This window comes from Biomphalaria glabrata, chromosome 17, assembly GCF_947242115.1.
Source record: "Biomphalaria glabrata chromosome 17, xgBioGlab47.1, whole genome shotgun sequence".
Classification (NCBI taxonomy): domain Eukaryota; kingdom Metazoa; phylum Mollusca; class Gastropoda; family Planorbidae; genus Biomphalaria; species Biomphalaria glabrata.
This window is the reverse complement of record NC_074727.1, coordinates 16,705,294-16,719,870: the sequence shown is the minus strand read 5'-3', so window position 1 is coordinate 16,719,870 and position 14,577 is coordinate 16,705,294. Positions and strand designations below refer to the sequence as shown.

The 14,577-nt window shown below is 34.4% G+C and overlaps 1 protein-coding gene across 4 annotated transcripts in view; it reads left to right on the top strand.

Moving 5' to 3' along the window:
• The window catches only part of LOC106050568 (uncharacterized), a 60,410-nt gene extending 46,507 nt beyond the window's left edge, over positions 1–13,903 (top strand). For 2 of the 4 annotated variants that reach the window (XM_013205543.2, XM_013205546.2), the window contains exon 2: positions 3,265–13,903. In XM_013205543.2, the coding sequence (XP_013060997.2) occupies positions 3,470–6,922 (3,453 nt within the window). In that variant the 5' untranslated portion in view covers positions 3,265–3,469 and the 3' untranslated portion in view covers positions 6,923–13,903. Of the gene's footprint in view, positions 1–1,454; positions 1,610–1,759; positions 2,405–3,264 lie in introns of those variants that run through there. The other 2 variants (XM_013205549.2, XM_056015894.1) reach the window with 2 other exon arrangements.
• Positions 13,904–14,577: the final 674 nt, after the last annotated feature.

The window sequence follows — 14,577 nt, the reverse complement described above, 5'->3', positions numbered from 1 at the left end:
TCTTGATTGTATTGATATGTGTGTGTGTGTGTATTTTCTGTGTGACATCGAAATGCACTAGATCGATAGTTTAAGTAAATAAAACATTGAGCAAAAACGCAAAGTACAGAAAAGCCGAAGTCGTATCCAAATAATTAAAATTTTACAAAGCTAAACAAAACCTTTCATTTAATGACCAATAGACTCGACATAATTTAGAAACGAATATAAAGCAGTCCAGATTTCATTTTCTTTCTCGTGAATTGTAAGGTTTTATTTTCAGATAAAGAGTTACGAACCTTTAACAACAGATTTGCTTTCAAAAATATATACAAATAGATTAGTAGTAATAAAAGTACCGATACTTTACACTTTCAACATTTTAAATATTTTTCTTTGAGGGGGGGGGAGGGAGGGACCAATACATCTTCTTAGAATACCGGTACTGACCTGTCATTGCACATAGACTTGCACATAGTCAAGCGCCACAACATGTAAGTCAAGGTCTTCCAAAATATCACGTGATCCCATCCTCACTTCCTTCAATTATATCTTTCAGTTTTCAAAATGGAAACAACAGGCATTCACATGCGCTAAGAAATCTCGTGAAGAAGTTCTTCTGATTTTTCCCTACCACGGCCGGCCTTAGGTAACTGGAGGCCCTAGGCGGCTACCTAGTTTGCCTATGCCTAAGATCGGCCATGCTCCTACTAAACGTCATATTTTTCTCCCACCATTGTTTGCTGTGCCGTTACCACGACAACGCGCTGTCAACCTTTTTTTTTTTTTTGACAACTTTGATTTTTGTATGACGCAGTCGGCTATGTGGTGTGTGTGTGTGCGACATTCGAAGATTTCACATCTACTTTCTTGCATATTTAATGAGGGTCTAAGTAGTTAGTCTGCCGTACACTGAACAAGCCTCAGACGTTAACAGATAACGTATTAGAAAGGGCTAAAGGGAACTCAAGTTTCATACATCACGAGTAGAGATTAAACAGTTTTCATGGGCAATGTTTGAGACGCAAAATTTTTGCATCTTCTGGAAAGATCGTGTCTCCAACCTGGAAGTTTTGAAATTTGTTGCTCAAAGACTGGTCTGCTTAGTCACAGCCTAACCTAAAGGCATGCAATCGACACCTGTGATTCATTTAGAATCATTCAGAGTTTTTCCAGACAGAACGAGACAGATCTGTGATTTTTTTTTGCCCTAAAATACAATGAAGGATAAAAAATAGGTGAAAATGTGGAAAAAGTTTAAAAATTGTTGACATTGTGGAAAGAAAAGTTATTTGAAAAAGCAAACAAATATGTAGAGTTTTGAAAATTATCGTTTTAGTGGTATGTTCAACTTTGGCACCAACATTTTTTTTTATTTTGATATCCTTAAAATAATTGTGTTCTTATATTTTCTTTCGGATTTCCCCCCCCCCCCCACCTTTTTTTTTTTGGTCATCAGAACTAACATATAGAACCTAGTGGTGGTAGCCTACGCCACCGCGTAGCTTCAAATCGTGGGATCCAAGCCGTGCACGAAAGATGACTGTGATTACACAAAAATGTGTTTTGAACGGAAGAAGGGCAGCCGCCATTTATTTGATACAAGACAAATGATTCCAGTTGAAATTGTGTATGTATGTGTGTCTAGATTCGCTCACCTAATGTTTTTTTATACTTATGTGCTATACCTCTTGCACCCTATCGTTCTTCTGGAATCGGACATCTTATTTTCTTATCTTATCTTATATAATACAGACGTTACTTCAAAAAAAAAAAAAAAAAGATGATTACGCCCTAAGCGTCATGCATTTAGTCATTCATGTTAACCAATGACTTAAATTCTGCCAAGTCACTGGGTTTTCCTGGCTGGCCCAGGCAACCCATTCCATGCTCTAATAGCGCTAGGGAAGAAGGAGCATTTGTACAAATTCGTCCTAGCATGAGTAAAATAACTAAACTTAATTGAAATGGTTTGCTTTTAAAATACTAGATAGTGTTGTTCGTATCACTAACTCTTAATATGTTTAAGTTTATGATGTTACTAATCTAGATCCAGATCGAGATCTAAACTATAAAAAGCAACTGAACATTGCAAATAATTATGCCATTCTGTATTTCTTTCTTATTTAGTTCTACCCTGTTTCCTAGCCCGGGTCGCCCCCCTTTCCCGATTCTCCCGCTTTCTGTCTTTATATTCTCCTAATTCTGTGCTTGCATATTAGAGTACCGCGGGGACCGGATATAATTATGCACGAATTGAACGCACCCGCGACTGCGTCATGACCAAGCTAGACGCCGAGTTGGCAGTTCTCACAGTGGCCAAGTGCACCCTTTGCCATCTATATCTATAGAGTCAGTACTTGGGGCCAGGTCCGTCATCTCAACACAACCGGCACTCTCAGACCACATGTCCGTTTGAGAAATGGTGGGTATTCGAGTAAGCCTAAGCCTTGCAAACGTACATAATCAAAATAATACTAGCTGTATATATCTGTATACGTTACGTAACTTTTGTAGGAGCATAACACTTACAGCGAATACGTTTTATGCTTTGTTCATGGTTTTGTAATTTTAATAAGTTTGTATGTTTTTGCTTCTATTATAAAGAAATCATTCTTGTTCAACTCAGGTAAAACAGAGCAATGTTATCTTCCAAGTGAATTACATCTTTGTGTATGGGCAGATAGCCAAGCGATTATTAATTAAATACGGGTTTCAAAATAACTCTATTTTTACTTACACCGCGCCTAGGGGTCTCGCGATAGCAGAAATGAATATTATCTAATTTGTTGATTTGTCGTACAAAATGTTTCTGAATCATTACTTCCGTTGATTAAAAGCCACTAAGTCAATACTATAGGACATAGGACAAAATCTTACAAGCAAAATCTTAAATGCAAAACAATTACAATACAGTACGCAATGTTGTCAAATGTCCAATGGTACAGTACCTAAGTAATGTACTGTTTTGTAAAGATGATAACACCTACAGCATCAGAGGTGGAAGAGACCGTTAGTGTCATTTGCTACAGTTTATATGGTCTACTTTTACGGCTCACGTATGACACTCGCCCTGGGCCCGGCTTCTGACACTCCCCCGGGCCTCGCGTAATGCTAAGGCCGCCTCTGACTGAGCTACATCACTTTCAAATTAGGAAATATTAAATAAGTAAATTTTAAAGCACGAATTAGAATTTCACCGCTGAAATGTAAAGGTAGAAATGGGTTACAGTATTATTGCTGCAGTTTATGCAAATAACTAATACCATAATCTTTCCATTTCAGAATTTCACCGATGCAGAGGTTATCATGCCTAGGATGCACACTGGAGAAATAACGCCACGGATATCAAGAATTCAACCATTTCAGTATTTCGCAACAACGACTTTCCATTCAGCTTTGTCCAACTTAGCGACTGCCAAACCAGCATTGAGGGGCCAAAAGAATCAGCATTTTATTTTGAACAGCTTGACTGTCACATTAGCAAACAATGGCCAACAGAAGTTATATGAGCTCTCGGCATCATCTCCTGTCGGGATATTCTCCTTTGTCTTCTTCCAGAAGTGGTGTCAACTCGTCATCTCGCTCAAGCCCTCCAGAGTTTTCTTATGACGCATTAGCCAGATCTCACTCCGAGAGAAGCAGCTCAAGGGAGAGCACCTCATACAGCAGAGCGCAGCCTTCCTCAACTAATACCAGTCTCACGATGGCCTACCCGAACGTTAATGAATTCCCTTACGGTCTTTCTGGGGTTCAAATGCCCACTTATAATTTTGGATCTGAACTTTATAACTATGTAAGTAATGGTTTTCCAAGAAAATCTCGCATGTGCACGTTTTGCAACAAAGTGTTTACGCGCTCCACTACTAGACGCTATCATGAGCGCAGATGCCCTCTTCTAAGAGCATCAAATAGTCTGGCCAAAAATGAGGAGAATAACACAGCGGCAGCAGTCGCGGCCGCAGCTGCATTGAAAGAGCAACAACAACGTCACAAAGAAGCAGCAAATGCTAGTGCGAATCAGCTGCCTTCTGCCCCAAGGACAGTGAACTCCAGCTCTGCTAACATAACTTCGCATGCTGGTAGCAATCTGCCTTCTGCACCGACACCTGCATCACCCCCACCACAAACCTTACACCCGGCTTACCCTACTTCATTCCCTGTCACCAACCCCATCAATGCTCTAGGATCTAGTCCTTCCAGAGGGGCAGCATCGGCTTACAGCTATGCTCACTATGGAAGCCATTTTTATAATTCCATCTCAGCTGCTGCCATAGCCTCTTTGGACCAAAACAGCAACACGCTGCAGTCAAAGAAAGAGTCTGACAGCATGTCCTGGTCGTCCTCACCCTCCCCTTCTTCTAAGAACAGAGAGCACAGCAATTCTATTTTGGGACTGTCTGCTCTTTCCAAATCATTCAACTCTGACTCAGGTATGGATCTCACAGCTAAGTACTGCTCAGATTTCAGCATTAGATCCCAGCCCCCAGTGTTCCCACCATCGTCTCTACGTGGTATTCCTTTGGCCACAGAGTCTCCTGAACCAGGAGAAACCAAATCTGACAAGCTGCAGGTTAAAACGGATAGAAGGAGGTCACCAAGCCCTCATGAGTATAAACGCTTATCAGGTAGAGAACGTGACTGGCCCAGCCCAAACAACGAGAAGATGGAATACCCTGACAAAATCACTGTTGCCAACATTTCCGGTGCCCGCTTGAAAATGACGCCATCCACACCACCCCCATTGTGGAATAACAAAGCTCATGTTGATAGATCCCAGGAAGAGTTCAGCTCAACCAATCTGATAGAAGAAGATGAGGAAGATGAAGAAGAAGATGAAGATAATGAAGAAGAGGTAGCTGAAGATCAGGAGCAGTTCAATGAAAGTCATAATGAGGAGGACATAAAGTTAGAATCTGATGCATTAGATATGTCACAGTCTCTTGTATGTCAGTATTGTCAGAAATCCTTTGCAGATAGCATCACTAGAAAGGCTCACGAGGCTCTTCATTCACAAACTAAGTCATTTGCTTGTTCTCTCTGCACCAGTGCATTTCATTGTGCATACAGCCTTCGCATTCATTTCCTGCGCCATCACAACGAGGGGCCATACAAGTGTAAGCATTGTTCTGCTACATTTGAAGATATTATGGCACTGAAAAAACACCTTGTTTCTGAGCATACACTACCAAAGCAAGAAATTTGTTCACTCAAGTACTTCTCCCTCCTGGACAACTCAGAGGCAGGTCAAAGCATGCCCCACAATATGGCTTTGTCAGATGGTGAACATGATAGCAAAGAGAGCAACAGCCTCCTGCAGCGACGAAGTGCTGACAGTCTCCCAGATGTTCTGAAAGACTCAGACTCAACAACGAAGAAACTCTGCTCTGATGAGGTGGAGGAGCAAGCAGCCAACGGAGAATCAGTGGCAGAAGAAACTGAAGTTTGCAGAGTTTGCAACAAATCATTTGCAAAATCTTTTATACGTTTTCATGAACGATCACATGCTGTTCAGAAGCCATATGCATGTCCACTTTGTAATAAAAGATTTGGTTACAAGAACAATATGAAGTCACATATGAAGCTCCACCAGGGACTAAAGCCATATCAGTGCCAAATTTGTGGTGCAAGATTTACAAGAGGGTCAACATTGCGCAGGCATGGCAGGCGTCATGATGTCCCACGAAATGCAATGCTGGATTTTGTTTTGTATAATCAAACGAGTGGACATACTCAAAGCACAGGTCCCAGCACCAAGGCCATTACCAATACATCAGTGACCACAACATCACAAAGAGCATCCACAACTGCCCCTAGTCCACATTATGCTAATCATTCTAGAAAAACCCCAACAGAATCAAATTCTAATTTCCCACAAAACCAACGCCATTCCCTTCCTCCCCCAACTAACTTAGAGCTAGAGAACTATGTCAATGCTGCAAGACAAACTCCACCCAAAAACTCACCTCAGAACATGGTCTCACCAAGATTAATGCCCACTCACTTGACCACAAACTCCTTGGCATCACCAATGGCTGGTAGTTTAGCAGCAGTGGCTGCTGCTAATCTATTTGCTTACCCAGCAGCTGCAGCCCCTCATCTTTATCAGTTTTACGCATCAACTAACCAGCTCATTAACTATTCAGCTTATGCTGCAGGCCACAGCCTGACTCCTTCAGTACAATCTGATGCTCTTAACTTGAGTATTGGAAAAAGAAAGTCTGTATATGATGACGAGACTAACAGAAGTAAAGAAAAATATCCTCGAAGGAGTGTAAATGGAAGCAATGGCTTAAGTCCAGTGAAGAAGTCTTGGGAAAAAGAGAATATTAAAGTTGAAGCTGAGGAACCTGGGGAGATGACCAAACGAGAGGGACGTAACCCATTTATTGATTGTTTCTCTCCAAAAAAAGAAAAACACATCAATACCAATGGAAATCCAGATATAAAAAGCATGGACACAAAAGAGGAGCTAAAAATTTCAACAGAAGATTTTGGTGCTCAAGTGAATATTTGCTGTCCAAGCCCACTGGTTCAGTCATCAACAGGCTCACTTCAAAACCATGGCTCATCTGGGAGTCCAGTTGGCTCATCCTGCAATGGAAACAATATCCATTCTCATGCTAGCCCTTCTGGTCTCAGCTCTCACAGCAGCCCAGCCAATTCCACACACTCAGCCCCAAGCCCTAGCAATATAAATGACCACCACCTTCAGGAGCTTCTCCTGTCTCTTCTGACTTCAGGCAGGATGTTTCGCTGCTCTTATTGTGAGATTTACTTTACTGAGTATGCCATGTTTCGCCTGCACCAAAAGTACCACCAGTCTGACACAGAGAGGCCATTCCTTTGTTCTGTCTGTGGTGAAGATTGTAAAGACAAAACCTACTTTACTGTTCATTTATCTGAACATCTTGGTCTAGGTGCAAAAGGTGGTCTAGCTTAAAAATTAGCGTACTCTTTCTCTTGTGACTAAAAGTGATTTTTTTTTTTAAAGTTATTCATTTTTCAAAATGTTGTTTGACTGCTTATTGATATACACTCAACAACATGAGCTGTGGATTATTAAAAACATTACCATCATTAAAAAAAAGACATGAACAAGAACTAAATAAAGATTATATATGTGTCAGTTGTACACTCAAAACTAAGGAATAAAAACATCTATTTATAGTGTGTACACGGTGACAATAAATTATTGTTGGGAGTCATCTTTCAAACTGGTTCAATCTCATCAGGGATGTGTCCTAACATACTGTTACAATGCTGTTGAATGCATCACATATTTATGTGTCCTAATGTACTGTTACAATGCTGTTGAATGCATCACATATTTATGTGTCCTAATGTACTGTTACAATGCTGTTGAATGCATCACATATTTATCTTCAATTCTTTAAACAGAGAATTCCTTCCCCTATTGTTGTCCAATTCACACTCTGAAGTTTCCATTTGCATAATTATTTTTTATTTTTACGGGTATTGAATTTTTTTTTTTAATCTTAATTTATGTAAAAAAAAACAAAAAAAAACAAATATGGTACTAAAAAGTTAACTTTTCGGTTTGTAGAATTAACAAAATTAAAATATTTCACATTTCCAATCTCTGAATTTCAGCAATGTTCCATGCTGGCTTTTTATATTTGCTTCCTATTGACTTCAATTTAAGAATGTAATTATATAATATTTTGCATCAAAAGTATTAAAAAAGCATTATCTCTTTGACTCAATATCATTTGGAATGTTTTGATATTTAGAGGCTGATCTTGAAGTGTTGACTGGTGATGGGTATTTGGCTGTTGCTTTTTTTGTATTTTTATGCTTTAACAGCTTGAGAAATAGTTTGAAATGTATATATAGCCAACACAAATTGTAAGAGGCACTGCTGAATAGCTTGAAGTATATATTTTAATATGTTTAAAAATAGGATTAGCTAGAATATATAGGCGTTAGATGGAAGTAGTGGCAAGTTAAATTTAGAACACATAAAAAACGAATTGTATGGGCACAAATCAAAGGCCCATAACTATATTTTTATACACTCAAGAAAAAAATTCTACCTCAATGGTTTCAGTACAATTTGTATATTTCATTGCAGGGATTTATTCATTTTCACTTTATACTATACATCCATTTTTCTTCCCAAAGTTTGTATTTAATAACATTTCTATATTGTTGCATAAAGCATTCATCTTTTATAATATATATATTTACACTAGTTTGTTTTTAAACTGCCAAATTTTCCATGATATTGCATTTACTATTTCTAAGTGTGGAATCAATCGAAAAAAAAACAAACAAATTTAAACACACACTTATTGACACTTAAGGAGTGTGAATATAAATTTTAAAATTTTTATTTTATTCTGCAATTACCTTTCCATATCAAGATTCCTAGATGTTAACAGCATTCTACACACTCCAAACCAATATCTGAAACAGTATTGCTGACAGAGTTCACAGTGATGTGTTCTCAAACTTCCATAATCTGCTTTCATTTTTTATTTGTATTGAATGGAAAGCACTGCTTAAATTTTATTTTGCTTTTTTCATTCTATGTGTGTGTGTAAGCTTTGGGAAAAGTGTTTATTTATTATAACAGACCAATAATACGGGTATGGTTCTTTAAGTCATGATGTGATTTTTTTTAAAGTATATTTATCTTTTTGATCTCAATTCTTTTTTTTTTAAATGAAGTTTCTACTGCTTTAGTCTCATAAAATCTGTTCATAACTATAGTTGATTGTAAGCCACCCCACCTCCCCCTTTCCCAAGTTATTCCTGATGACTAAGCCCATTTTATAGCCTTCTTCCTGTTTTTTAAATGAAGCAGAAATTACATTTGAAGTATTGGATCAATCCTTGTCAGTAAGCCTGATTTTCTGCTTAAAATTTAGAGAAAAGTGTACTAACACAGCATTAAAAGTAAACAAGATTGTATATACTTGTATTATACAATACCTATAGCAAGAAAATCAAATTAAACAAATATATTTATCAAGAACCATTTTAAAGTTTAAAATATGAACTTCTTTTTTTCAACTACACGATGGTTTGGGGTATTAAAGGACTAGAGAAATATCTGAATTTAACTGCACTGAAGTTTTCTGTTCAGCTCTCTATAGAGTTTATTATTCAATTTATAAATGTAGCAAACAGATTTTTTTTTTCTCTGCTAAATGGATAAACATTTCTAAGAAGGACTCCCTTAATGTAATCATTTTATTTAGAATATTTCTAAGCAAGGCTATAAACTAGGTCTTTCCAAATAGTATAGTTATGACAACTATTTTCTCTTGATGCAGTAATTATTTGTGTGCATCTAAGAATGTTATCTTTTATCCCCCTCCTTCCGGTATAGCTCACACAAAAATGTTAATATGTCAAGAGTATGGGGATCATAATGCATTCACTGGAACATCTGTGCACTGCAGTATCAGTTTTGCTTAGCAGTTTTATATGCAGGCTTTTGTCACCTGAGGCTTACACTTTTTTTTTGTCTAACACTTCTGTAACAGCTGGAATAAAGTTAAGCATGCTTTGCACTGATCTAGCTTGGGATATTGAAAAATATTAAAAAGAACAATAAAAAGAAATAATTTTTTTAATGTTGTTTCTCATAAAGCTTAGCCGCAGAATGACTGTTATCATGTTTTTTTTGTGTTTTCTCTATCAGGCTAACAGAAAAATGCTGACATTATATTTATATTATTATAATGCACAAATTGTAAGACAAATTTCCATACGGACAATAAAGATTATTAATATTATTATTAAAAAAAAGCAAAGTCTTCATAATGCTCACATCTTGAAATCTGGTTTCTAATGATTGGACATAGTTGGGAGGTGGCAAAGCAAAAGAAAATTCAGTTTTATCCCCCCCCCCCCCAAAAAAAAAAAAACCCATTAAAAACGACTCACACCTGGCTATGCCTTGAGACTAATGAGTAACTTATTATATCACCTGTACAATCAATGTGTTGATAAAGGAGTTGTTTTGGATTGGGTTGGGTTTAATTTTTCATTGTTCTAACAAAAATTGAGAATTAGAATTTCGTTTCTGAGATTCACAGTTGACAATAATTGTCTTTTCTGTGAGTTTGTACATAGATTATATAACAGTCTGCCTGTTCATCTTTTGTATATATATATATATATATATATATATATATATATATATATATATATATATATAAATATATAATTATATATATATATATATAATTATATATATATTTATATATTGTTTGCTGTACATCCAAGTTTTTCTGACATCTTTCTGCAGTGATAATGCATTGATATTCAACTCAGGAAAGACAACTCAGGTGATCTCACATTATTATTTGTATATATTTACACATAGTTACATACCCTTTGCTTCAATTTTTGTCCCCAAATTATCACACTTTTTTTTATGTACATATGACTATTTGACTCTGTATCTTGCATTTTCTTAATAAAATATATTTGCTTCGCCACACAATATTTTTTGTTGACGCTGAAGGTTCGCAAAAGAAAGAAAAAATACTTTTTTTTTCCATCTGATTTCAAAATAAACATTACCAAAGTATTGAAAGATATTGTCTTTAGATTTCGTCCCCAATGTTACTCCAGAACTTTCCTCAGGAACTTGTACACATTCACATTTTTTTTTTACATCTTTCCAATTAAAATTATAATAGCGTGTTGGAAAATCTCAGGATTTTTACTTTTCATTTTTTTTTTTGCAACTATTTAAGAACCTTGTTATATACTCTCATCTCAGGACCTTGCTAATATTGTTCAAATCTGTTAATTATTGTATTGATATATTATACGTTGAACTGCTTCAGAAATGTTTCTTCATAAAGTAACTGTTGGACACCTTCTATCATGCTGCGTTTGAAATTTATTTTGAGACTTTTGTTGCCCCTTAATTTTTTATTGCTTGACCAATCAGTTAATTTCAAACATATTTTTGGGGGGCATAATATTAATAAGATGAGACAGTAAATTATTTTCATTGTATTTTAAGTCTGACAAGCTAAAATCTTTCATTAATGGCTCAATACATTGTGACTATTTTCTTAAGTGGTCAGTTGATAAATAATAGACATTGGTTTTTTTTTGCAGCTATTAAACAAAATAGATTTGCTGTAAAGATTTAAAAAGATTTCACTCTTTTCTTCATGAAACAAAAATTTGAATCAGATGCTTTAGCATTTCACTGTTTTCTTAGTGGAAAGGCATACACATTTGCTTGCAAACTCATTTTAGATTTTTTTTTTAATTTAATATCTCTCTAATGTTGAAAATGGAGTTTACTATAATAAAATTATGGCTATTCTCATACTTATATTGAAATTTTCCATGACGATTGGTACCCCGATGATATCGTGGTTGGCCTACAATGTTTCACATTGCAATTAGGGCTGGCTATTTTTATTTGCTATTGATTCAATTATGTATGTATTATTTTATCTACATTAACTTAATACTATTGATGTCTTTCTTTCCTTTCTTTTTCTTTTAAAAACCTTTTTCAAAAGGTTGTTAATAATTTTCAAAAAAAGTTTTCTTTTTTTTTTTATGTTATTTTTTGTGTGCATTACTTCTTTGTTTCATGGTGTCCCCCTTTGATCACTCAGGCCATAATAATTGGAGAAAGTGTGATAACTCTTACTGTCATAGACATTTGTTGAACTTTGGTGTTGTATCCACCCTGTACATCTCTTTGAATCCCGGGAGTTAAATTATGTAAATAACAATTGCATGTTGTGTGTTGGCTTTGTTTTCTCCATGTTTTGTTCTGTTTTCTGGTGTTGAATTTGGCTTAACTTTCAACATAGAAGAGTGAATTGCTGTGAATCATTTGAATTCGATGCTATTAATTTGAACAATATTGTTAACATTTAATCAATAACAGTCATATCACAACGCTACAAATCGTTATTCTTGCAGCTTTTCTTTTCTTTTTTTTTTACCAAAGATAAACATAAATTTAATCAGACAAATATGTAGAAGAGAATAGGAGAACAGTGTAGAGTTTTATAACATCTCTTTTTTCTACAAGTTAATTATGTAGAAATTCTATTTGAAAAAAGAAAATATTAACTTTTTTTTTGTTTATATGAAAAATGATTTCCTTGCAATTAAATTTTTGAAAGCATTCCAACTTTTAAAAGGTAAGATCTTAGCTTTACAAATTGTGTCATGTAATGGAGGTATTATTAAAGATGATTACATTATATCATTTGAATGATGATTCTGTTGTATGTTTAATTCTTTATAGTTAGTCAAAAGACTAGCATTGTACATATTGCTTCATTTCTTGAGATTAAAAAAACAAATTGGTATAACAGATTTTTTAGTATTGTATTTTTTATTGGATAACTTGTAATATCATCTTTAGTTTGGTCAACTTGTTTATTTGTAATGAAATAATATTTTAATTTAAAGTAGTTAAGAGAATAATGAAGCTATTCCTTACCATTACACCTGTTTTTTTATTTAAATATTTTTGCAAGTTTAAATTCAAATATTCAGTTTGTGTTTATAAAAGAATTCTATAGTTTTTTGTTTGTGTTGAATTTAATTTGCATTGTTACATTGAAAAGCTCTTAACAAGTGTGAATTCTTTGAAAGACAATGTTCTTGTTCTTGTCTTTCTTTGACTTGTTCAAGTTTTTCATTTCCTTCTTTCTACACATAATGTTTAGTGTCAACAGCATTTTAATACAATGGTGTCTATCGCCTTTTTTTTTTTAAATTGATATTGTCTGTTATATAGATAGGGTACTTTATTTTTCTTCCTTAAGACACTTCATGTTGTTTCTATATGTTTGATATTTGTTCGTTTGCCCCTGGCCTACATTGACATATGATAAGGCGAATTTAAGACGTCATTGAAAATATATTGTCTAATAATGAGGGCATTATTAAAAACAACTCATTTGATTCGTAGACTGATAAATGAATTGTTCATGGTTTCGCTAGCAAGTTGGATGTACACAAAGTCAGCACAAAGCTTTAATTCTTCTTTGATGTATTTATTTACATGTTCAAATCATTTCAAAGCTGTAGATCTGATTTTTAAATACATTTTGTGTGTTTGTTAACTTTTCAAAGATTGTAGCCTATATAAAAACTGTTTGTGTATTTAGTATTTTCATTCCCTATGTCATATCAAAAGTTCAACTCACCAAGGTATGTGTTGTTAATGTTGTCCAAGATGTCACTCAAAAAAAAAACTCACATCATAATATTACTTGTCATATTTATTACAAAGTTTGTATATTACTGTCTGCTTTCTAATGTGTAGCAATAGGTTGTGCATATAGACACCATATTTTGAACTTTGAACTTGTTAATTTCATCAGTCTTTTTTTTTTAAATATATAATAATATATTTATATAAATAAATATATATATATTTCAAAATGTCTTTATCATTACTGCAGTTGGACAAATTAAAATCAATCAAAATGCATATTATAACAAAGCTTTTGCACAATCACAATCTAATAGCATTACTGGCAAAATCACTTTTTTTTTCAAATATCAAAAGCTTAATTTTTGTTATTTTACTGATAAGTAATCTTGAAAAAAGTAATTTATAGATATGAAGCAACATAGCCTAATTTATGTGTTTTTCATCCTTTTAAGAGTCCCTTTTATTATTTGTTTTGTTTAGATTTTCTTTGATTAATTTAATTTTTTGTTAGTCTATTATTTTTGTTACACAAAATAAATTTTGTATTAATGTAATTATTTAACACTTGGCTATTTATATAAATAAAATGTGTCCAGGTTTATAAGAAAGTTCGGTGTTTGAAAATATATTTCAAAAGTAGATCTGAAAATAAAAATTGGTCTAACATCTTGAACTGAAGGTGGCCACAGACTGTGGAGGGCAGTGCATTAAATAAATATATTGTTCTCTTTACAATGAGTTGTGTTTTTGTATTTCTTTTTCATTATTTAAATTAGTCTCCTAGCATATTGTGCCATATTTTAGGATATTTCTTTTATTATCCATTTATTTTGATACAAGAATTGTTAACGTAGTTGTCCCAAGATGATCATTGCATGCCATAATTGACTCAATGGACCTCATTCACCAATCGTAAACAAACAACATTTAGCCACGTGGTTCTCTATCTCTTCTATACAAATTTCGCAATCCATAAAGGCTGTCACGTGATACAATATTATCACGTGGCTAAATGTTGTTTGTTTACGATTGGTGAATGAGGTCCATTACAACTTTACACCATCAATAGTTTTATGTAAATAATCATTGAAAAAACTCAGAAAGTGGTTGTTGAAATTAAAATATTGTATAATTATCTTGAACTAGTAGCATAGTTTTATATTAGGTGACCTTGGTAACAATTTGAAATGCATAATAATTTGAGTAAGATTATTCACATCCATGTGTAACAGGTACAGCAAAGTGGACAACACAAGGAACCAAATAGCTCTAAAATTAACCACGACAAAGTTACGAGCTTTATTGAGAATGACTTTTACACTGAGAAAGGGGATAAAGTAAGAGCAAAGCAGATCAATCAGAACTCTTTAACTCTTATACTGTAGTTTTTTTCCCTTTTGTTAACTTTA